Source organism: Phacochoerus africanus, chromosome 10 (genome assembly GCF_016906955.1).
Source record: "Phacochoerus africanus isolate WHEZ1 chromosome 10, ROS_Pafr_v1, whole genome shotgun sequence".
Taxonomy (NCBI): domain Eukaryota; kingdom Metazoa; phylum Chordata; class Mammalia; order Artiodactyla; family Suidae; genus Phacochoerus; species Phacochoerus africanus.
In genome coordinates this window covers 71,801,241-71,826,373 of record NC_062553.1, presented here as the reverse complement: position 1 = coordinate 71,826,373, position 25,133 = coordinate 71,801,241, and the positions used below count along the sequence as shown (strand labels likewise).

General features: G+C 44.5%; 1 protein-coding gene across 1 annotated transcript; it reads right to left on the bottom strand.

Annotated features, from left to right (window-relative positions):
* FAM47E (family with sequence similarity 47 member E) lies at positions 1-23,718 on the bottom strand. Its single transcript, XM_047798767.1, is given in 9 exon segments — positions 1-175; positions 1,852-1,929; positions 3,885-3,962; positions 3,964-4,041; positions 9,659-9,859; positions 12,658-12,808; positions 16,029-16,168; positions 18,940-19,309; positions 23,437-23,718. Coding segments are annotated over 9 exon segments (1,236 nt in total). The 5' UTR covers positions 23,511-23,718; the 3' UTR covers positions 1-109.
* Between the last annotated feature and the right edge of the window lie 1,415 nt (positions 23,719-25,133).

Genomic DNA, 25,133 nt, shown 5'->3' with positions numbered 1-25,133 from the left:
AGAGCCACAGCAATGCGGGAATTTTGTTTAATTTTTAATGATAGAAATAGCCAAGTATGTAATAAATGGAATCTGTCTAATCATCTTCCCGAATTCTTCTAAGCTGGAGTTATTTTACGGGAGTCTTGTTACATTCACATTTATATTCCTTCCTCATATATATCTTCTCCAGGAACTGAAAAAAAAAAGATGAAACTCTTTTAAATTGGCAAACAAGGCAGCTGCACCATCCTGAATGTGCCCAATCCAATCTGATCTTGGAAGCTAAATTGGCAACCAGAAATTGTACACACAATGACCATACCCAAATTCACACTCTCACACTCTGACTTATATCCTTACAATACTACAAATCCGATATTGATGATTAGACTGTGCTAGACGTGGGGGGTGGGGGGGGGGGAACACAGGACTTTGGAAGGTAGCTGCACACCATCAGAAATACCTAGATGTAATGCACCCTGGTTCTGGGGCCAAGTCCAGCCCAGCTCAGCATCAGGCATGCTTCCTTTTGACCAAAACTGGCCTAAATGTTTGTCAACAGAGTGGATTAAACCAACAGAGGACAAATAAGAATGAAAAAAAAAAAAAAAACTCTTTTACCACTGAAAATATTAAGAAAAAAAAATATTAAGATTATAATCTCAAGAGTAAATAGGATATATATGTGTGTGTGTGTGTGTGTGTGTGTGTGTGTGTATGTATCTCCTTGGCAAGAATTATGCTTGAGTATTATTATATATTATAAATATATAATACACAATTATGTAAGCATATAAAATATCTATGCATATTTATATATTATATATAAATATATAAAAATATATAATGTAGCACTTACATGCAGATGAGGCAGTTTTTATAAGTACGTAAATGTGTATATCAACTCTATCTAATTGGCCTATTGTTGATGCGCAAAGCTAAAGAGAGATTTCATCCCAGTTCTGCCATGGAGTCTTTCAGCCCCCATCTGCTTCACTCTCCGGACCTGCCCCCTCATATTCCCTGGTTTAACTGTGAAAACAGTCTGTGTCTGAGCTTGGTCCCTGTATCTATTTGCCAGTAAGTCTAAGCTACGGTCCGGCTACCACTTCTGGAAAAAAAGACATCCAGGGTCCTAGTTCCAGGAACCTCCATCATCTCGGCTGCATGACCTCCCGAGGACTCCGTGGGACGTGCACGCTGAGGACGCTGGACAGAAGCAGAACTTCTCAGCCATGACCTGGGCCCCACGCCTAGTCAGCTTCCGGCAGTGGTGACGGGGCTGGTCTGGGGCAGAACCCAGGCTGCCAGCCTCCCCCGCCCGGTTGGTCTCTGTGGTTTTCTGAAAAAAACCCGCCCCGCCCCCCCCCCCCGGGGGGGGACGGGGGGAGGCAGCGGGGCCCAGCTCCACCAGCTAAGGGAGGGGAAAAGACGAAATGGGGGGGGGGCACCTGAGAAGAGGACCTCTGCCCTTGTCTGTGTCCACAGACACTCATAGAGCGCAGCGACAGGACTGGGACTCCCAGCTCCACTTCCTCTGACCCCCCCCCCCCCACACACGCACCCCCTCGTCTTGACATGAGGACGTGAAGGAGACCATGCTCCCTGAGCATTCGGCGTTTCATGAGCAAGTTCACGGCCTGCACAAAGATCCCTTTCACTTTGGTCCCATTAAGGCCAAACCCAAGGGAGTTGAGTCCGCAGGGAGACGCCCCAGGAACCAGAGGCGGAATAAAAAGAGGAAACAGACCCCCTGCGCTGAGTCCTGCGCTGTAAGGGAAGGATTTTGACTTTGCCAGGGTGCTCACCCCTTCCCGTCTCCAACCGTGAGCCTCCCAGCAGGTCTTTCTAAAATGACCCTTCACTCACCCTCGGCATCCTGTAGCCTCTGCTCATAATGAAATCCTTAAAGGCAACCGTTCCACGAAGGTCTGCAAGTAACTCCTCCTAAAAGAGGGTCCACACTTTAGAAACCGGTCGGCTGTCAGAAGCTTGATTTCATACTTGACCTAATTTAAATCACTTAGCCGGCTATCAAGTACCCTCATTTTAAACCACTTCCTTCTCATTTGGGAATGTGTGTAAATAACGTTGAGAAGTGGATGAATGTAAAGGCTTTCAAAAGATACCCAACTTTCTCTCCTTTTCTTATTTTGCTTCTTACCTTTGTATCAAGGATAAGCAACACATTTTATCAATTAGACAATTAATGATCTAGAATGTCTGGAATCCAATCTACATGAGATTAACAATTGTGATAGGGTTTACAACAAGAAATACATATTTGGTCTTCTTCCCATTCCTGGCCCAGAAATCCTAAAATCCTTGGAATTTCCTAATTAATAAGAGCCACAAAGGTGAGTCTTTTCTAATTCATAACAATTAGAACCAGTTTATGAGGTGACTTTTGGAAAGCTCCTAGATAGCCACAAGATGGGGGCTGGTTGCTGGAGGAACCAACCTTGTGATTAGAGGGTGGGACTTTCAGCACCCCCCAAACCTCCAGAGAGGGGAGAGGAACTGGAGGTTGAGTCAGTCACCAATGGCCAATGACATAATCAACCATGCTTATGTCATGAGGCCTTCATACTAACCCCAAGCAGGGGGCTTGGAGAGCTTCCAGGCTGGTGAACATGTCATGGTACCTGGAGAGGACAAGGAAGCTCGGAGAAGCTCCCCACCGCTTGTCCCATGCATCTCTTCCATCTGGCTGTTCCTGAGCGTATTTCTATATAATAAACTGGTAATCTTACTAGGTTGTAATGAAACTATTTTCCTGAGTTCTGTGAGCTCTTCTAGCAGATCATCAAATCCAAAGAGGGGGTCGTGGGAGCCTGTGATTTATAGCCAGTCAACCAGAAGCACAGGGGACACCCTGGTCTTGGGACTGGCATCTGTGTCAGGGGCAGTCTTGCAGGAATGACCCCTTAACCTGTGGGATCTGATACTGTTTCCAGTGTCTGAATTGAGTTAAATTATAGGACATCCAGCTGGTGTCTGGGGAATCTGAGAATTGCTTGGTGTGGGGAAAACCCTCTAACGTTGTTGCAGACCAGAGTGGAGAGTAGGAGAAGAAGAACAGAAGTGTTTTCTACTCACGAATGTACAACTTTTAGGTCTTAACTCCCAAGAGTATGGTTAAAAAGAGACTTGATCCTTGGAATTCCCGTCGTGGCTCACTGGTTAAGGAATCTGACTAGGAACCATAAGGTTGCAGGTTCGATCCCTGGCCTTGCTCAGTGGGTTAGGGATCCGGCATTGCCATGAGCTGTGGTGTAGGTCGCAGACGGGGCTCGGATCCCGCATTGCTGTGGCTCTGGTGTAGGCTGGCAGCTACAGCTCTGACTGGACCCCTAGCCTGGGAACCTCCATATGCCAAGGGAGCGGCTCAAGAAATGGCAAAGAGACAAAAAAAAAAAAAGAGAGAGAGAGAGACTTGATCCAGGGAGTTCCCATTGTGGCACAGTGGGTTAAGAACTCAACTAGTATCCATGAGGATATGGGTTCTATTCCTGGCCTTGCTCAGTGGGTTAAGGATCTGGCGTTGCCATGAGCTGTGGTGTAGGCTGACAGCTGCAGCTCTGATTCGACCCCTGGCCTGGGAACTTCCATATGCCACACTGCAGCCCTAAAAAGTAAAAAGAAAAAAAAAAAGAAGGGTACAATGTTGGTTGCTCCATCTTTAGAGACCCGGTGTCTGCTGTGAACCCAGGAGATTTCAAGGCTTGCTTTTACACATGCTTCATAAAATGACTTGGCTTCCTCATTGCTGAATTTACTAAGCAAGCTATAAGACTTTCCAGAGTCTCTGTGTTACTCCAGAGACTGACTTCAATAGGAGGAGGCAGTTGTACTGTAAGAATTTTTAGCTCAGATGATTGAGTCTCAGTGTAGACACATACCTGTTCCCGTAGCTCCTTTGCCAGATTCTCATCCTGAGCTCTACCTAAGACTTTGGGGTCCAACAAAGGTTCATCGGCCCCTTTGCTTTTTCCACAACTTGGTGTTCAGATACCATGCTCCGTATCTCATCTTCACCCACTTTGGTTTATGAGAATTCTGTAGAAATAACATAATTCCCAATTTTATTGGGATTTTTTTTTTTTTTTTGGTTTGTCATTTCAGTAAACCTAAGATGTAACTTATGAAAGCAATCTCATTTACTTGCCAAAGTATTTATGAAGTTTCAGGATGCTTTGATTTATAAAGGTAACATGAAAAGTTCACATTTAAGAAAATAAAGTTGTAGGAGTTCCTGTTGGATTAAGATGCATCCTCAGAGTTCCCATCGTGCCTCAGTGGTTAACGAATCCAACTAGGAACCATGAGGTTTCGGGTTCAATCCCTGGCCTTGCCCAGTGGTTTTAAGGATCCAGCATTGCCAGGAGCTGTGATGTAGGTCACAGACTCGGCTCGGATCCTGTGTTGCCATGGCTCAGGTGTAGGTCAGTGGATACAGCTCTGATTGTACCCCAAGCCTGGGAACCTCCATATGCCTCAGGAAGCAGCCCTAGAAAAGACAAAAAGACAAAAAAAAAAAAGAACGAAAGAAAGAAAAAGAAATCAACGTGGTAGTTGAGCATGGCCTTTGGATTTAGACAAACCTGGGCTCAAATCCGTCCTCTCCCACTTAGAAACTATAAGTGCATGGACAGGTTACTTCAATTCTTCATTTGTAAAATGGAGATAATAATATCTACCCCACAGAGTTCTTGGCAAGACTAAAGGAGGGAATTATGTAAAGAAGCTAGAAATCATGTAGGAATCACATATTTCAGTGAAGGGTAATGACCTTAAACAATATTCAGTCAACCAAAGTAATGAGTTATTAGCCTCACTGCAAACCCCACTCTCTGCTCAGCCTTGTAAATGGTACTACTTTTATCCAAATGCTAACACCGATCCCTTATCTCTTTAATTGGAAGGGGTGAGGAGAAGAAGAGATGTCATTCCTTTCTACCTCCTGTTTGTCGGAAGTACATCTGTTGGTTCAGAGCTTGATGCTGCACATGCAAAACCCACTCATTGTCTCATCATGAAAGGAGGTCTAATGCTGGGGCAGGACAAAGAAACATGAAACACAAAGATCCTGTTCCTCTCTCTTCTCACTCACATCTCAACTAGGAGGTGGAGTGTGTGGGCTATTCCAGAGTCAAGCCAGATACAGCTTCCTGAAGCAGAGAGGATGGGGCAAGCAGAGGGGAGGGAAATCTCTTCTCAGACCTGGATGCAGCATTATGACCCCTCTGTCCCAAGCATACTGACCTCCTTGCTATTTCTATAGCACCTGTCACACAGCTACCACAGTGCCTTTGCACTCACCGTTCCCTCTCCATAATGCTCTTCCCGAGGCACCCACATGGCTGACAACCTTACCAACTTCGGGTCATCTTTTCAATAGTGTCTTCCCTGATCCCCCAATTCAAAAACTGTAACTCCCTCACAATACTGTTTGTCTTCTTTCCCTGCCTCATTTTTCTTCACAGCACTTATCATCTACTTGATAAGCTATATATTTTTTTCTGATTGTTTGTTGTCTCACCTCTCACCTTCTAAAATGTAAGCTTCTGAGATTGTTCCCTGCTACATACCCCTGGCATCTGGAACAATACTTGGGACACAACAGGTGCTCAATAAATACTTGCTGGATTAAAATCAGGTTTATTAACTTCGGCATTATTGACATTTTGAGGTGGCTAATACTTTGCTGGGTGTGGGGGAGGATGCTCTCTTATGCACTGTAGGGTGTTTAGCAGCATTCCTGGTCTCTACTCACTTGATACTAGTAGCACCCTCCAAATTGTGACAACCAAAAACGTCATCTCCAGCATTGCCAAATATCCCTGGTAGGGGTATATGGTTGGGAAAGGGGATGAAATTGCCTTCAGTGAGAACCACTGAATTAAAGGAAGGAGGGAAGGAAAGGAAAGAGAGGAATAGAATCACATACTGCTGGAGTTCCCGTCATGGCTCAGTGGTTAACGAATCCGACTAGGAACCATGAGGTTGCAGGTTCCGTCCCTGGCCTTGCTCAGTGGGTTAAGGATCCAGTGTTGCTGTGAGCTGTGGTGTAGGTCGTAGACACGGCTCGAGTCTGGCGTTGCTGTGGCTCTGGCGTAGGCCAGCGGCAACAGCTCTGAATGGACCCCTAGCCTGGGAACTTCTATATGCCACAGGAGCAGCCCTAGAAAAGGCAAAAAGCCAAAAAGCCAAAAAAAAAAAAAAAAAGGCAAGTCCACCCCTAGAGTAGGGACCAGATTTACCCTTCCACCTGCAACAGCCCCAAAACAGAAATATATAGGACAATGATTTATAAGACACTGGAATCATGCAATCTCTGAGAGACAATAAACAATGAGATAAGCTCTCCAACTGTCCCAGTCCCCTGCCTTGTGAGAGTTCCCAGGCCACAGAGCAGAGAGGAGGAGACTTGTAGATTTTCTGAGTTGAGAAGGCCAAACTGAGAGTCTAAGAAGACCAAAGCAGCTAAAGTTTGCAGCGCAGAGGAACATAAAGAAGAGAGCTGCACAGAGGGAACTACAGCTGTTTGCAGAGGGTCTCCCTCTCTGTATGTCTTGGAGGAAACTATCTGAGGTCTGGGAAAGAGTCAAATGAAAGGATTAGAGGGAACGGGGTCCTACCTGCACACGGGCCAGGGCCAGGGCTCGGTAGTAGGGAATAAGCACTAAACTGAACGTGTTTTCACCCTTTTCCGACAGATCTTAAAAGCAAGACCCCAAAGGCTCAAACTTTTCCTAGTAACTTTAACTGCATTCCAGAACAAAACTTAAGTTTATAGGAATATAAAAATACCCAGCACTGGATATGGTACAATTCACAATGTCTGGAATTGACTCAAAAATCACTAGACAGGCAGAGAGGCAAGAAAACATGACCCACAATAAAGAGATAAATCAGTTATTGGGAACTGGCCCAGAGCTGATACAGATGTTAGAATTAGCAGGCAAGGACACCAAAGCAACTATTATAACTATAATCCATATATTCAGAGACAGGGAGGATATTTAAAAAAGACTTAAGCCAAACTTCTTGAGATGAAAATTATGATGTATGAGACGAAAACTACACTACATGGAATCAATAGCTGCTTAAACACTATTTAAGGAAAAAAAAATAGAGAATTTAAGACATAGCAATAGACACACAGAAAGAAAAGAGAATCAAAAAACTGAATAGAGCAGCAATGAGCTGTGAAAAACAACTTCAGACAGCCTAAGGACATGTGATTAGAGCCCTGGGAGGGAATTAAGAGATAAAAAATTTGAAGCGGTAATGTCAGAAATTTTCCCAGGTTGCCAAAAACTCGGACCTCATAGATCAAAGAGGTTAAGCAAACCCTAAGCACAAAAAACATGAAGAAATATACACCGATGTGTATAATAATCACACTACTCAACACCAGTGACAAAGAGAAAGTCTTGAAAGCAGCCAAGGAAAAAAGCCCAGAAAAACAAAGATAAGGATGACATGAGACTTCTCATCAGAAACAACATAACCAAGAGAATAATGGAGCAACATCATTAAAGCACTGAAAACAAACCAACAAATAAAAAACTCTGAACCTACAATTCCCTACCCACAAAAACATCTTTAAAAATGAAGGCAGAATAAGAATATCCTTCAGACACGGAGAAGCTAGGAGAATTCATCACCAATAGATCAATACTTAGAAGGGTTAAAGGGGAGTTCCCTTCATGGCTCAGCTGAAATGAATCTGAATAGTATCCATGAGGATGCAGTTCGATCCCTGGCCTTACTCAGTGAGTTAAGGATCTGGCGTTGCCATGAGCTGTGGTGTAGGTTGCAGATGCGGCTCGGATCTGACATTGCTGTGGCTGTGGCATAGGTCAGCAGCTACAGCTCTGATTAGACCCCTAGCCTGGGAACCTCCATATGCTGCGGGTGTGGCCCTAAAAAGACAAAAAAAAAAAAAAAGTTGGATTTTGGCAATAACCTCCAAGCTTTATAAAGCAGCATTTGTGCAATTATTTGTAAGTACATGGAATTGAGCAATTTCATTCAGCCCAGACTCAGGACAAGCAGCGGTGCAGGCCCCACATGCCTGAACCACATGGACATAATTTGCCCGTCCAGCATCCTTTTGCATTTTACCCTTTAGAAAGACGAGAGGAAAATGGAAAAGTTAAAGTGCTGATACTAGTGATGGAATGCATAGTTTCCATAAACTTTATGCAACAGAGATAGAAAACATCATGAATTTAGTAAAGAGGTCAGCTGATTGTGTTCAATTATAAAGGACAAAGTTCATATGTCAACAATGCTGGAAATATAATATCAAAGATTATGTGTAAAAGACAGAGGGTAATTATTGTCTTCATTTTCAGAGAAACGAACGGTATAACCTCCTTGCCCCCCAAATCCCATGGAAGCACTTAAGTCTTTTGTTGGACTGGCACGATTTGACTTGTGGTATATATATATTTGTAGTAACACATTGTACAGAAAAGTACTTAGGGGCCCAGAGTACTGCCCTTTGGAACATAGCATGTTTTTTCTCCTCTTTATTTCCTTGTTCTGTCTTCACAGGAAATTGGTACTAGGAGACGAGCAATTTGTTAATTATCAGGCAAGCATGTGATCAAAAATGATGGTTTGTCCAAGTTCCGGTTGTAACTCAGCACTAAGGAACCTGACTAGGAACCATGAGGAGGTGGGTTCGATCCCTGGCCTCACTCAGTGGGTTAAGGATCCGGCATTGCCATGAGCTGTGGTGTAGGTTGCAGACATGGCTCGGATCCTGTGTTGCCATGGCTGTGGCATAGCCTGGCAGCTGCAGCTCTGATTTGACCCCTGGCCTGAGAACTTCCATTTGCCACAGGTGCAGTCCTAATTTAAAAAAAAAAAAAAAAAAAAAAAAAAGAATGATGGTTTGTGGTCAAAAAGACCACCATAAAAATTCCAGATTTTTTTAGGACATAAAATAAATGGTGTTCACAAGCATTAACTGTAGCATTTTACTCTTATAATAATAAACATTTATGTATATTTCTACTGATCATTAGAATTTCAACATATTAAACACCAAGAGTAGTTCTTGTCGTAGCTCAGCGGTTAAGGAATCTGACTAGCATCCATAAGGATGAAGTTTCAATCCCTGGCCTCGCTCAGTGGGTTAAGGATCTGGCGTTGCCGTGAGCTATGATGTAGGTTGCAAAACTGGCTCGGATCTGGCGTTGCTGTGGCTCTGGCATAGGCCAGCAGCTGTAGCTCCGATTAGACCCCTAGACTGGGAACCTCCATGTGCCACATGTGCTGCCCTAAAAAGCAAAAAACAAACAAACAAAAAAACACCAAGAGATATGTTTCAACATGTAAAATATATGGTCTCAATTCTATCCATTAAACACATAAAAAGAGAAATAATGACAATTCAGATATTAACAATAAGGCTGAATGCATGCCTTGTTTGTATAATTGACTGTCAGATTAAATGAATGAATTAAATAGTCATTCATTTAACAAATGTTTATTTATTTATTGTATTTTTTACAAATATTTATTAAACATCAAAAAACTTCAAGAATCTTACTGAAAAAGGTCAGTGCCTTCTGTAATGCCAGAATTCAAGAACATTTATAATTTTCATATAATTTAATTTTCTTTGATTCTCTAATTTCTCTCCTTTGGCAATTACCTGTGGTTTCTGAAGTCTCTGCTCATAGTCAAGTTTCTGGAAGAACTGTGGCCCCTGCAGTTTATTTAGCCCGATCCTTTTCTTTAGCTCCAGAGGTACCTGGTTGGGTCTCACTGCGTGGAGCACATTATAGCTTGGTTTGCTCTGAGAGTCAATTTCAAACTGTTTCAGGATGAACTCCTCATCAATGCTCGGGCTGCCCTGGAAGAATATCACACGGCATGTGTCAAGGACAATTGGTAAAATGCTTTTCTTCCTTCCTTCCTTCCTTCCTGGAGCTGCACCTGCAGCATAGGGAAGTTCCCAGGCTAGGGGTTGAATTGGAGCTGTGGCTGCCAGCCTATGTCACAGCCACAGCAACGCCAGATCTGAGCTGCGTCTGCGACCTACCCCACAGCTCACGGCAACGCCGGATCCTTAACCCACTGAGCAAGGCCACATCCTCATGGATACTAGTCAGGTTTCTAACCTGCTGAGCCACAACGGGAACTCCATCACTTCCTTCTTTAATCGAAGGGAGGTATTTGGCCCTGGTTGGAGAAGGAACTCAGAAGGTAGAAGGAAGATTATTTTTTCCTCCTCTAGACTCAACACAATCCTGCCTTGGAATATATAACTTAGGGAACTCAGAGAATGAGGCCACTAGCAACTGTAGCTGATGTTGGAGTGAAATTCATAGAGGGGGGTCATGAAATAGTGAGGGGTATCAACTAGGGTCAAATAATAATGAAGCAGAAACAGGGCAAGCAGAACCAACGAGGTTAAAAATAAATAAATAAATAGAATGGAATGAACGTATAAACTAGTGTTATGGAAAAAATACCACTAGGTGATGCAATAGGGCCAAGGTAGATTGATAGATAAAGATGGTCACCAGGCAGCTAAATTATCATCCCAGGGCTCCTTAAATGTCTTCCCTAGAAAGAGGAATAGTCTCCAGCAGTAGAAATGGGAGTACAGAGCTGGGAATCAGACAATTCAAGCCAGCCAGGTTGTGGACCAGCAGTGACAGAGCAGGCATCATTTATCTTGTCCAGCACACCCCCTCCAGCCACCCTCTCAGAAGCCTCCCTCCTCCACTCTCAGTCAACCTGTGGCAGGTAGACTAGACACGCCCACCTTTGGCCTCAGGGTTAAACATGTGATTTGATCTGGCCAATGAGCATATTCCATCTCCTTACTCACTGTGGATAATTCGGGCACAGGTGTGACCCAAGTTAGTCCAGTGAGAGTAAGCCCTGGAATTTGGTTGCCTTTTCCCACCTTAGGTTGTCATCTGGTGAGATGTAAGCTTGGGAAATTTAGTAGCTACTTTTGGCATCTCTTACGGAAAGGCTACAGAAAGTGTAGTCAAATAGAAGAAAGCAGCGAAGTGATGGGAAGAAACTAAAAACATTTTAGCACCCAGATCCAGCTGTGCCTGAAGCTCCTCACATTTCTGGATGGTTCCCTTTCCTCCCTTAATAGTCTGAATTATATTTCAGCCACTTGCCAATGAAATAGTCCTAAATAATACATTGACTAAAACTGATTAACACACTCAAATAAGTGGAGGAGGGAATTGAAAACTCTAGGTCTTAAATCTAGGAAAAAAGCATCAAGAATCTAGACATCTCTGGAGACTCAGAGACAGGAATAGGTAACTAAAATGGTCCTTGGAAGAAGGTCAAGCAAAGAACTTGATAACTCAGTCAAAAATCTCCTCATGTCAAATACTTTTTGTAAAGGCTAGTCAACCATAGTTGCTTGAGTGCTTATAGATAAACATAACTGAGAAAAATGAGTTGAAGGAGGAATGAAAGACAGAGAGAAAAGAAGGTCCTGACATTGAAATTGACATGGATGGACCTAGAAACTATCATGCTAAATGAAGTCAGCCATACAATGAGACACCAATATCAAATGCTTTCACTGACATGTGGAATCTGAAAAAAGGACAGAATGAACTTCTTTGCAGAACAGATACTGACTCGCAGACTTTGAAAAACTTATGGTCTCCAAAGGAGACAATTCGGGGGGTGGGAGGATGAGCTGGGGGTGTGGGATGGAAATCCTGTAAAAGTGGATTGTGATGATCATTGTACAACTATAAATGTAATAAATTCATTGAGTAATAAAAAAATAAAATTAAAAAAAAGAAAGAAAATAAACATATGGAACAACAGGGCAGGGGAAATAGGGAGGGGCTGGCCAAAGGGTACAAACTTCCATTATAAGATGACTAAGTTCTGGGGACCTAATGACATCATAATGACTATAGTTAACAATATTGTATTATAAACTTGAAAGGTGCCAAGAGGATAAATCTTAAATGTTCTCACCATACATACCCACAAGTAATTACACAAAGTGATGGATTTGTTAACTAACCTTTTTGTGGGAATCATTTTGTAATATATACATGTATCAAATCATCACATTGTATACCTTGCATTTACACAATGTTACATGTCAATTATATCTCAATAAAGCTGGGGAGAAAAAAGAGAGCCACTTAAAAATATAGGAAACAATAGCCATATAACATATAAACAGTAAACATTCAAACACTGGATGCAAACTTTCCAGAAATTTCGTCTACAAGAAACATTTATAGTTTAAATGGCGGGAGAGTCAAAGGATTCCTTTATGACTTTGACTATTTGACTTACATTATATTCAAACACTGTTTTTGAACAAAAGCTACTTTGAGCTTGAGTTTAAAAGTAGATTGTGGAGTTCCCATCGTGGTACAGTGGAAATGAACCCAACTAGGAACCATGAGGTTGCAGGTTCGGTACCTGACCTCGCTCAGTGGGTTAAAGATCTGGCATTGCTGTGGCTGTGGCGTAGGCCGGAAGCTGTAGCTCTGATTAGACCCCTAGCCTGGGAACCTCCATGTGCCATAGGTACGGCCCCCCAAAAAAGACAAAAAGACAAAAAAAAAAGTAGGTTTTAAGTTTCAAAAAAGACCAAAAAAGAAAAAAAAAAAGTAGGTTTACGTTTCACTACTAACTTACAAAATCAGCAGCCCAGTTGCAGAAGTCACTAACTCCTCTGCGTACATTTTCATGAAGAAGTGGACCCATTTTGTGGAGCGAATCTATTTCACTGGGCTTCTTTTCTTCATAAAGCCATTGGCATGGATGTGACACAGGAGTCTTCTGGAGACTAAAGATAATGAAATCATCAAAGAATTACAATATAAGATGCCATGAATCCAAGTGGATTCAAATGGTATCTTGGGAGAGGAGCTTATAATGCATGTAGTTGTAACAGTCTCTTGCAAACTCCTACAAATTATATGTTAATTTCTCGAAGATCATATTCTCACCATCCATATCATAAAGACAAGTATATCATGATTATTTAAAACAAAACATAGAATTTGATCATCGTAAGTTGATTTTTTTCAAAATTATGAGGGTCATTTATTAAGACATGTGTCGGGTAAAAATCCAAATTACAATACTTAGAATCTGCTGAAGCCTTAGATAACCTTGACAAGCAGGAGCCATGCTTGACTTCTCTCTCCCTCAGCCCTAGAATCCATCCCATGAATAAATCTGGTAGATTTTAACTCTGTCTCCTTCTCTGGACTACCGCAAAAGGTTTCTTTCTGGTGTCTCTGCATCTTCTCTTCAGGCCCCAACTGCTAGTCCATTCTCCACACTGTGGCCAAAACTGTCATTTCAAAATGTAAATCTGTTCTCATTAAATGCAGTTACCCTTCATCCTGGATTAAGCCTCTTTTTAAAAAATGAGATATAATTTAAAAAATGAGATCTAATTCACGCACTGTAACATTTGCCATTTCAAAGTATACACTTCGATATACTTTGTTTTCATATATTTACAAAGTTCTGCAACCATCACCACTACCTAATTCTGGAACATTTTCATCCCCCAAACAGAAGCCCCATAACCATGAATAGTCACAATTCACGTCCCCTCCCCCACCATTCTCTCTGCTCCTGAAAAACCACTCGTCTACTTTCTGTCCCTATGGATTTACCTGTCCTGGACATTTTATCTGAATGGAATCATTTAATATGTGGTCTTTCATGTCTGGCTTCTTTCACTTACCTTCTCCCCTTTTAAGTAGATAATTCATTCATTTGAAATTTCTTGCATGGAGATTTTTTTAGGGTTGACCTAGAAAACTGCCAAAGTGAAAGGCAGATCCTATATTGTGTGGAGGCCCAAGGTCATGGAAATAATTATGCAGGTGTTGTGGGTAGGATGGGAAGAGAGGGGTGGGTACACAGACTGTGACAAAAACAGCAAGGATTGAGAGAAGAGTCCCAGAGACCAGAAAGAGGTCAAATATCAGTCTTGCAATTATTGCGGACCGATCCCACTTTCTTATAAAACAAATAAAGACCACGATTGCATGTTTACTGTTCAGTGGGAGGAGGCTCGGGAGTCGATATAAATAGAAATAAAAGGAAATTAGTATTGCATAAGCATACGTCTTTGTGAAGGAAGACTCACGCCCTTGACATTTAATGCTCTCTTCCACGCCAGTCTGCAATCCTCAGGAGGATAGGGGTCCTAACCTGTTTACCGCTGTGTCCTCAGGATCTAGCACTGTCCAGGACCCATGGTAGGAGTCCTGCTGACATTTTTACGTAAACAGAACTAGCTAATAGTTCCCCAAGGGTCAAGAACTCAAAGATCTGGGGAGTTCCTGTTGCAGCCCAGCAGGTTAAGAACCCGACTAGTATCCATGAGGATGCAGGTTCCATCCCTGGCCTCGCTCAGCACTGCCGCAAGCTGCACCATAGGTTACAGATGCAGCTTGGACCCGGTGTTGCAGTGGCTGTAGTGTAGACCGGCAGCTGCAGTTCTGATTTGACCCCTAGCCTGGGAAATTTCATATGCCACATGTGTGGCCCTAAAACAACCAAACAAACAAAAAATTATGTAAATGGAGGAAACAAAAGTGTGATACAAAAGAGTGTGGGTTTTATGCAAATTAAGCTTAGTGCTTTGGAAAAGGTTCAGTGAAGGTGGAGTAGTTTATGCAAAAAAGATGACCGGGAACTCCAAGCAGCAGACTCATACTCCAAAAAAGGCTTTCTATTAAAGGACTTAGCAAGTGAATATACAGTTATGTTTTAGGGCAAAATAAAATGTGTCAATATTAAAATATCATCTTCTACAATGCCCTGGATTAACCTTTTTTTTATTTGGTTGGTTATTCAACCAACTACTGGTCTCAATCATGTTGAGTGAAAGGGCTTTTGCCACAGATAATCCAAAAAGCCACTGTGGGGAGTTCCCTTTGTGACTCAGCAGAAACAAATCCAACCAGAATCCTTGAGGACGAGGGTTCAATCCTGGCCTCGCTCAGTGGGTCAGGGATCCGGCATTGCCGAGAGCTGCAGTGCAGGTCACAGACACGGCTCAGATCCTGCGTTGCTGTGGCTGTGGTGTAGGCTGGCAGCTGTAGCTCCAATTAGACCCCTAGCCTGGGAACCTCCATATGCTGGGGGTGTGGCCCTAAAAAAGAAAGAAAGAAAGAAAAAAAGCCACTGTGGGCTAATCAAAATCAATCATGCTTTCTGCAGTTTTCTTCCTGTCTAACAGCTCTCTCAGAGTCAGGGAGACACACAAGTGTTTGCTCCACTGCTGGGTAATTCACATCCATTTACGAAATAAACACTATTTGCAGCAGGACCCATGGCTCCTTTCCTGCCTCCACAGGAACTTAGTTTCTTTTGTTTCTCTTAATTATTCTAAAGATTCTTAATTGTTCCTAAAATATGCTAAAGATGAGAAGGTAACTACAGATAGTCACTGACTTACAATGTTCCAACTTAATGACTTTTCTACTTCACGATGGTGCAACTCAATATCCATTCAGTAGAGACTGTACTTCAAATTTTGAACGTGGATCTTGTCCCAGGCTAGTGATATGCAGGAGAGATATACTCTCGTGATGCTGGAGAGCACCAGTGAGCCTCGGCTCCCCATCAGCCACCCGGTCACGAGGGGAAACAGCCGATACGCTCACAGCAACTCTGTACCCAACAACCATCCTTTTTTCCACCTTCAGTACAGTATCAGTAAATAACATGAGATGTTCGACACTTTATTAATACAACAGGCTTTGTGGTAGATGATTTTGCCCCCCTGTAGGCTAATGTATGTGTTCTGAATGCGTTTACTGCAGGCTGGGCTGAGCTACGATGTTTGGTAGGTTGGGTGTTGTCGATGCATTTCCAACTTCAGATATTTTCCATTTACCATGGGCTTATCAAGACATAACTTCCCGACCCCCCATCCCCTACCCCTGTTAGTGGAGGAAGATCGGTGCTAGAACTTTCCTCAAGGGATAGGAATGAACAAAAGAATGAATAAAAGGACCGTAAGGAAGGATACTTACGGTTCCAGGTAGACTTGGCTAGAACGTTTTTTTAAATGTTTTGTGTTTTCCTTCGGTCTTTTCTTGATGCCCTGACAAGAAGCCCACGTGTCCTCCAGCTTCCTATGAGGATCCAGCACGTCCAGCACCTTTAATAAGAGCTACAAACAGGAAAGAGCCTTGGAGGAAAGAAAGATGTGCTGAAGAGGGGGCCCCTTGATTCTAAATCAGAACAGACCTACCCGCCCCTTCGCTTTTCCCTTCTAGGTGTCAGTGCTATTCATCAATTTCAGTGCAAGCTGCAGATAAACATCCATCACCTAGACGGTAGCTGTGCTGTCTTTTTTTTTTTTCCCCCTTTTGGGCCACACCATGGCATGTGGAAGTTCTCCGGGCAGGGAACTAACCCACACCACAGCGGCAACCCAGGCTATAGCAGTGACAATGCTGAATCCTTAACTTGCTGAACCGCAAGGGAACTCCAACTGGGCGGTCTTCTCTTTTTTTTTTTTTTTTTTTTTTCTGTTTTAAATGGCCACACCTTCAGGAGGTTGGCTAGGGGTCGAATTGGAGCTGGCCTACACCACAGCCACAGCAATGCCAGATCCAAGCCTCATCGGCATGCAAACTATGCCACAGCTTATAGCAGTGGTGGATCCTTTAACCCACTGAGTGAGGCCAGGGATCGAACCTGCATCCTCATAGATACTATATCAGGTTCTTAAATCACTGAGCCACAACAGGAACTCCTGTGCAGTCTCTTTACTGAAGTTCCATCTCCTCCAGATGGAACAGTGCCTCTGGCTCCACTGGGACCCCACAGCCCAGCTAAGAAAAGTGCCTCTAAAATAAAAATCATTAAAACAACAACAATAACAACAAAACACTGTAAATCAGCTATAATGGAAAAAATAAAAATTCTTAAAAAAAGAAAAAAGAAAAGTGCCTCTAGAGGATTTCTGTGGTTTTCGATTGCCCACCATTCATTTGTCTTCCTATGAGTAACAGTATCTAGAGTCTTCTTTGGAGAATCACCTCTTCCTCCACTCTCAGTCATTGTGGCCTGACCACCCCCCACCACACAGGCTGGCCACGCCAATCAGGCCCCCGGGATGAGCTTAGGAAGAGGTATAAGACCTAAGTAGGACCCAGAAAAATTGGGTTACAGAATTTTGCCGGAACTGTGCAATAAGAGGTGTTGTTTTTCTGGGTAAAATTTACATGTAGAGCTGCTGGTGGCCATAACAGCACCACAAGAAGAGATCCTGCTTCAGAAGGAAGCCAGCACCTCTACTGGGGAGTGTCAGACATGGGAATAAGAGCCACAGTCCCATGTGGCCTCTACGGATGTGTGCAAACAATCTTTTTGTCATCGACTCAGAGGTGGTGGCTGGCAGGAGGCAGTGAAAGAAAGCCCAGTAGGCAAATCATTAATTAGAAATTCCAGGAATTTCCATTGTGGCGCAGCTGAAACAAATCTGACTAGTAACCATGAGGTTGTGGGTTTGATCCCTAGCCTCGCTCAGTGGGTTAAGGATCTGGCGTTGCCGTGAGCTGAGGTGTAGGTTGCAGATGAGGCTCAGATCCTGCATTGCTGTGGCTGTGGTGTAGGCCAGCAACTGTAGCTCCGATTTGACCCCTAACCTGGGAACCTCCATATGCCGAGGATGCAGCTCTAAAAAGCAAAAAAAAAATTCCAGTTGTTCTTTCTATAGACTTCCATGACAGATTTCTTTATTCCTTCATTCATTATCCATAAATATTTATTCAGTGTCTACCTTAGGTCAGGTACTGGTGGTGCAGAGTGAAAGACACATAAAATCTCTGCCCTTGGAGTTTCCCTCATGGCTCAGCAATAACAAACTTGATTAGTATCCATGAGGGCACAGGTACACTCCCTGGCCTTGCTCAGTGGGTTTGGGATCTGGCATTTTCATGAGTTGTGGTGTAGACCGTAGACGCAGCTTGGGTCCCGTGTTGCTGTGGCTGTGGTATAGGCCAGCAGCTGTAGCCCTGATTCGACCCTAGCCTGGGAACCTCCATATGCCGCAGGTGTGGCCCTAAAAAGAAAAAAAAAAAAAATCTCTGCTTTTGAAAAGCCCTATCCTTGTAGAGGTTTTATTCTGGTAAGGTGCCCAGTGCTGATAACTGCTATAATGGAAACAGGTCATAGGAAGGGAAGGGATGGGGAAGAGGTGCTGTTTTTTTTGTGGGCCTCTCCAGTGAGGAGACATTTGAGGAAAGAGCTGGAGAAAGAGAAGGAGTGAGCCAGGCTGACTTCTGCCAGCAAGTGTTCCAAACCCAGGAACAGAGACCTGAACTGGACAAGCTTGTCACATTGGCAGAGCAGCCAGGAGGCCAGAGTGAAGGCAGCAGCGGAGTGAGCGAAGGCAGAGGAGTGGCGGGTGAGGTTGGAGATGGAGCAGAGCTGCGGTGGGTTGAGCACAGAACACCCAGGACCTTCCAGACCGTGACAAGGATTTCACTCTGGGCTAGTAGCTTTGAGCAGAGTTTCCCTTCTGAACAACTGCCATGCTTGCTGGCACAGGGAACAGACGGTGGGGGTGGGGGGATGGGGGTGGGGTAGCAGGTACTGTTAGTTCCCAAACAATTCCTCCACTGCTTTCTTTGCCCAAAGAGTCACAAGCAGGGTACACCAGGAGAGCTTCAGCAGCAAAGACATCAAACGCTGCGGGTTTAAATGGCCTCATAGGGACCAGCGGGTGTGTCCCTACCATTTGCGCTTCCTGGGGGCAGAGAGAGGAAGGAGGCACCAAACCCCGCGGGGGCGGGGGATGGGGGGAAGGACATGCTGGGGGACAAGGACCATCCTCTCCTCTTTATAAATACATCACCCCCTGGAGGGAACTCCCCAGGCATCCAAGGAGCAATGTTCCCCAGGTCCCGCCAAATATCTGGGCCAGGAGGTCACCTCTGCAGGCAGGTCTTCTTCCAGGTCCGGGTAGAGGGCCAAGGGGTGCGGGGACAGCTGCGCCTCAACGTCCGCCAGGAACGCCTTCCGCGCCTGCCGGGCTGGTGAGAGCCTGGAACCCAGGGCTGCTTCCCTGCGCAGCGAGTTCTGCCTCCTTTTCCCGGCGGGGCGGGGAGCTCTGTGATAAATCGGGAGGAAGAAGCCCTTGTCCAGGCCCTGGGTGATCAGACCTCGGCAGGGCGAGCAGCCTTCCCGGAAGTCATCCAGCTCGGTTGTCACAAATCTCCAGCGCCGGCTGCTCAGGGAGGTGGGACCCGGCGGCCCGCCCTTATGCTTTGGGAAGCACTTGGAAGCCAGATTCTCGGTGTACCTGTAAGACAACGTGCCCAGGGGTATAGACCACAGGGGTGGAGGGTAGCAGAAGGAGGGTGTGAGCAGGCTGGCCTCTACCTGTTTTAGGAGGAGAGGTGGGGGAAGAAAGGGTCGCGCTGAAAGCTGAGCTTATCACCGTCCTGGTCCATGGCACATTATTGCTGCTCTTCCCTCTATTCTATGTTATCCCCATATCCCACCCTCACTGCCCTCCCCTGCACAGGAAAAGCCACTCCAACAAATTTGGAATGTACCTTCCTGTTTGCAGACATCCTTATGAGGTCTACAGTGTTTCTGTGAGTATGAATTCTTTTCTTTCTTTTCTTTTTTTTTTTTTGTGATCCAAACTGCTGCAATGACAACACCAGATCCTCAACCTACTGCTCCACAAGAGAACTCCCAAATGATTCCCATGATTCCCAAATGGATTCTGAACGAACAGTCTTCCATCTCCTCCCCCACCCCCACCCCTGCACCCTGCACCTGCAGCATGCAGAAGTTCCCAGGCCAGGGATTGAACCCACACCACAGCAGTGACAATGCAAGATCCTTAACTTCTAGGCCACCAGGGAACTCCTGTGTGTATGTATTCTTAATTTACATAAATCTTATTGTTCTGTTACTTGTTTACCAAGTATGATATCATAGAGGCCCATCTGTCACTCTGTGTACATCTAATCCATTATTACCAACAACTGTCATCACCATCTATCTATCTATTCTTTTTATAAGGGATAGTCACAAGTTGTGAGCCCTCCTGGAACTCTTTCTCATCCTTCAAAGGGACACAGTGTAGTGGGAAGAACTGGGATCCCGGGGACAATGTGCCCCTAATTAGCTGCATAACCCTCAGATTTCATTTAACCTCTGTGGGCCTGGATTTCTCCTCTAAACTCAGGAGGTCAAGGGTTGCAAACTAGCTATTTATGGGCTGTATCAGGCCCAAAAATCTGTCATTTGGTCCCCTTTGTGTTTTAATAAGAATGATAATAACTGACATGTATTGAGAACTAATAAGCGCTATTCTAAGTGCTTTACATGTATTAACTTATTTTAATCTCATAAGAAGCTGATGAAGTAGGTAGGTCCTAGTATTAGTCCCATTTGCAGATAAGGAAATTGAGGCACAAAGAAGTTTAAACACAAAACAAACATTCGTCAAAGTTCCCACAGCTAGTAAACAGAAGAGCTGGGATTTTAATCCTGGTCGGTCGTGTGACTTTAGGGAAAGATGTTTAACCACAATGCTAGAGCTTCTGACATATAAAAAAAGTTCACACAAATAATCTGGAACAAAAATCAGGAGCTCTGGGAACACTGGGTCCACCTCCTTATGAGGCTGGTATTGGTATAACGGCTGCCCTCTTTAGACAAATCCTGTGCTCTCTTAGTCACAGTCTCCACCACTCCCTACTGCCTCATACACAGCCTGCTTCACATTGTTTCTTTACCCACCAGGCCCCTATTTGCACTGAGAAGTTAGGGCATGAAGATGAGATGGAATAGACAGATGGACCAATAGGAGTTCTTGGATAATCTAATACATCTAGCTATTGCCAAAGGCAAGACTTGGAATCTGAGCAGCTTCATGGTAGGTCTGTCATTATCCTAATACATCAGACTGCCCTAGTCAGATATTTCTATATTACTGATGTCTTTCTTGGAAGACTCTTCCACCTCCAGACCCATTATACCAAATCTACTCCTTGTTGCACTCAGCCTTATAGGCACAAAACATTACTGAGAGATTCCAGCTTGATCTCTATCCTTTTCTAGTGAGTCTCAGAAACTTTTGCTTGCTGTGCATGTATGTGTGTTTTATGGGCTTGCTCCACCTCCACTGTGAAGATGTAGATGAAAGGATGCAAAAACATGAGCTTACACAAAGTTGCTCTTTGCAGTTAATAAATCACTCAAATAGCTAAGTGGTGGGGATGCTGACATTCCAGCTAACCCAGAGATTGAATGACCCACTCAGCCTGACCTATTAGCAAGTTACCCTCCATAGTATTAAATACCTTAACAATGTTTATTTTCCACGCATTTACAAGTAATTCAAACACCCAAGGACTTCTGAAAATCAAATCTGATAAATAATATTTTTACTTAAGCACAGTCATACAACCCAAAATGGGAAAAGTGTGGCAGCTAATTCAAGCCTCATAGAATAGTAGAGCCAGCAGAAACTGAAATAAATCTAGGCCACCGTCTTCACTTTGCAATGAGAAAACTGAGTTCCAAAGAGGTGAATAAAGCAACCAGTCTAGCTGGAGGGCTTCCCACAACCCCTCTTTGCCCCTCATAGCTAATGAACTTCGCTCTCCGCATTCTGTAATGTTCATGAAAAATTTTGCTTGAGCCAGAAAATAAAACTAAAACATGTTTTCCTAAACATGAACTCTTCACAGTCACTAGATGAGACATAGATACTTCCATCTTTATGATTCGCAAAAGAGCATCAGACGTTTGTCCTAAAGAAACGAAAACTTATGTTTACACAAAAACTTGTACATAAATGTTCATAGCAGCTTTATTCATGGTAGCTAAACACCAGAAACAACCTGAATGTCTTGCCACAGGAGAATGGATAAATTAACTGTGGTACAGCCATACCATGTAATAGTACTCAGCAGTAAAAATGAACTAACTACTGGTGCATAAAACATTTTGGATGGACCTCAAGGGTTTTATGCTGAATGAAAAAGAGCCAGTGTCAAAAGGTTTTATTATTCTATTTACCTAACAGCCTCAAAAGAACAAAAGTATAGAAACGGAGATCAAATTAGTGGCTGCCAAGGGCTGTGAGTGGGAAAATGAGCAGTAATAAAGGGGTAGCATGAAGTAGTTCTCATATGGCGAAGAAAAGTTTTGTATTTTGATGTATATATGAGACAACATTTTTTTTTTTCTTTTTAGGGCTGCACCCGTGGCATATGGAGGTTCCCAGGCTAGGGGTCGAATCAGAGCAGTAGCCACCAGCTTACGCCACAGCCACAGCAACACCAGATCCTTAACCCACGGAGTGAGGCCAGGGATTGAACCCACAACCTCATGGTTCCTAGTCAGATTCATTTCTGCTGCGCCACAACGAGAACTCCCATGACAACATTTTACAGAACTATACACACATGAAAACTGGTGAAATTCAAGTAAAGTCTACAGTCTAGCTCACATATGGCACCAGTGCTGATTTCCCGGTTCCATAACAGTACTATCTTTATGCAAGATAGTACCACTGGAAGCAGGTGGAGGAAGGGTACATGGGACCTCTGCACTATATCTGCAACTTCTTTTGAGTCTATAATTATTTAAAAACAGAAAGTTTGAAAATGGGGGTGGGAGAAGATTCTCAAAGAGTTGGTTAATTGCAAACATGTACACAGCTTGTATATGTGACCCTAACTGCTTAACGTGTGCCATGTAGGTTAATCTTCACTACAATACTGTAAGATTTAATTCCTTTTATTGTCCCCATTTATTGTTAAGAAAACCCAGCCGGGAAGGAGCAGCTAACTTGCCCAAGGTCACCCGTCAAATAAGAGGAGAATGTCCCTTCACTGCTAGCCTTTCTGACTCTAGACTTTGGAATCTTAACCGCCACATGGTACTGCCACCAGGACAGCTTAATTCCGTTCTCAAATACAGATCAAGAAATCAGCAAAGACAAAGAGCCTCGGCTTCCTGCCTTGTGGCAGTGACACCAACCACTGAAAATGGCAGCAGACACACGCCAGTACCCGAGGCACTCCCCAAACACGGGCTCAGCTTGGCCGCAGTCACCAGCTGGGTGGCCAAGCTGCAAGATCCAGCTGCTAACCCGGAGAAGGGTGGGTCGCAGACTAAACCAGTCTCCGCGGAAGACTCTGTGACTATTAGTTTCCCATCAGGAAGGCGTATATTAATCTCCATCTCCTGAGGGGTTGGGAGGATAACAGAAAGATATCCTTTGTAGTGAAGGGCGTCGCGCGCGCGGTTATATTCCATTCCGGTCATTTAGGAGCTGGACACCTTGAGAGTGAAAGGCAGCTGGGCCCTCCCTCCGCGGCCCGGGGCCCTCCCCCGTCCCCAGCCCCAACAAGCACGGGGTGCAGGCGCCCCCAAGCGGCACCGGCCCAATGCGCTTACCGGGGCCCGAAGCTGATGCTCACCGGCACCCGGGCCCGCGCTGCGGGCGGGAACCGTACTCTGCGGTCAGCCATGGTGCCCGGCTGCCCGCTCGGCTTTGGGTAGGGCGCGTTTCCAGCCGGTCGGGTCGCTAGGAGACCGCGGAGTGGTGCGCGGCCCAGACTCGCCCCCGGCGCGCCCTTGCGCAGCTCAGCTGCTCCCCGGAAACCCGTGGCCCTGGGGTCCCTGCGCCCCCCAACTCCCGCCGCGCCCGAGCCTTCGCCAGCGCCGCGGTGCGTGGACCGTGGCAGCCGAAGTACGAAGGATCAGGTTCTTGGTTTCACCGTGTTTTAATCTGTTGGGAAAGCGCGTTCAGGCTTTTTTTTGGGGGGGGGGGGAGTCAACATCGTTTCAAAAAATTTGTTGAAGCAAAGGAACATCGCGGCTGGAGAGGCAGCAAGAGAAAGAGTGAAAAGACTAGACCCATTTCTAATCGTGAGAAGGCCTTTTGGCACGGAATGGTTTTCTGGAGGTCTGTGAACTCCGTGAGCCTCACCGCCTCTGTAAATCCAGGGCTGCGTACTGCTATCTAGCTAGTCACCAGCTGGTTTCGAGTCCCTTCCAGATTTGTGTTACTTGACTCTTGCCTCAACGCACTTCAGCAGTGAAATTGCTATGCAGTTGGCCCTGGTAGGCACACGCCCAGGTGAATATGGATTGAGGGAAGTTGTGTTTTGGGTTTGCCAAGTTCTCTTTCTACTTCTGAGTGTTCCTGATTTAAATAGTAAGCATCGCTTCTAGAGGAAATAGGAGCAAAACATTCTCTTCTCGCAAAATTATTGCAGTAGTTATATTGTGTCTGTTATCGTGCGATACTTTTGTGTGTGGGGAATACTTTTTGTCGTCATTTAAAGATATGTCTTCAAACTTCCTGGGAGTAAATTAGCTTCCCCCTTGGGCACCTGTTAAATATCTACTCGTGGTAATAAAGATGCTGGTTCTAGCATCTTCACTTGCTGCGTGTGTTCTGCTGCCTTTTCTGGGCACATTGGAATGCCCTGGAGTCCCACCTCCTGAGATAAGTCATGATTCTGTCACTTAATAATTATGCACCCCCCCCAGGCACAGTTGCTGAAACTTGTTTTAGCTTCACTGATTTCACTGATTTCCTATAGAGTTATTGGGGAATTCAATGAGATAATGAATGGAAAGCATTTAACCCAGTGCTGGCAGGTAAGAATTCCTCGAGAACTCCCGAGTAGTAGTATTATCTCAGCTGTGAACTGGGGAATGATCATATTTGCCTGGCTACTTCACAGAGCTGTTATGAGTCAGTTCATGGAGAAAGCTACAAATGTCATCACGCTAATGAGCCCCATTAGTTGTTTATTAGTATCTTTGATAAGATCTTTAATACTAGTTTGATGGCAATTTCAAGCTTTTATTACTTTGAGGAAGAAGGATTTCTCCTTAGGACTGAGAGTGAGGGTCATGTCCACCTTGCTTCTAGTACTGTGCATGGCACACAGTAGGTGCTCATTCAACACGTCTGTTATGGCCCTGCTAGGTGCTGGGGATGCAATGGGGAATAAAACAGACCGGGTCTTTGTGATCCTGTTACACGGTTTTGAGGCAGGAGGTACATGGGCCCCTGCGCTGAGAACAGCTGAGACTTGTTAGGCCCAGGAAACTGAGCCTTGTTTCTCTGTGACACTTAA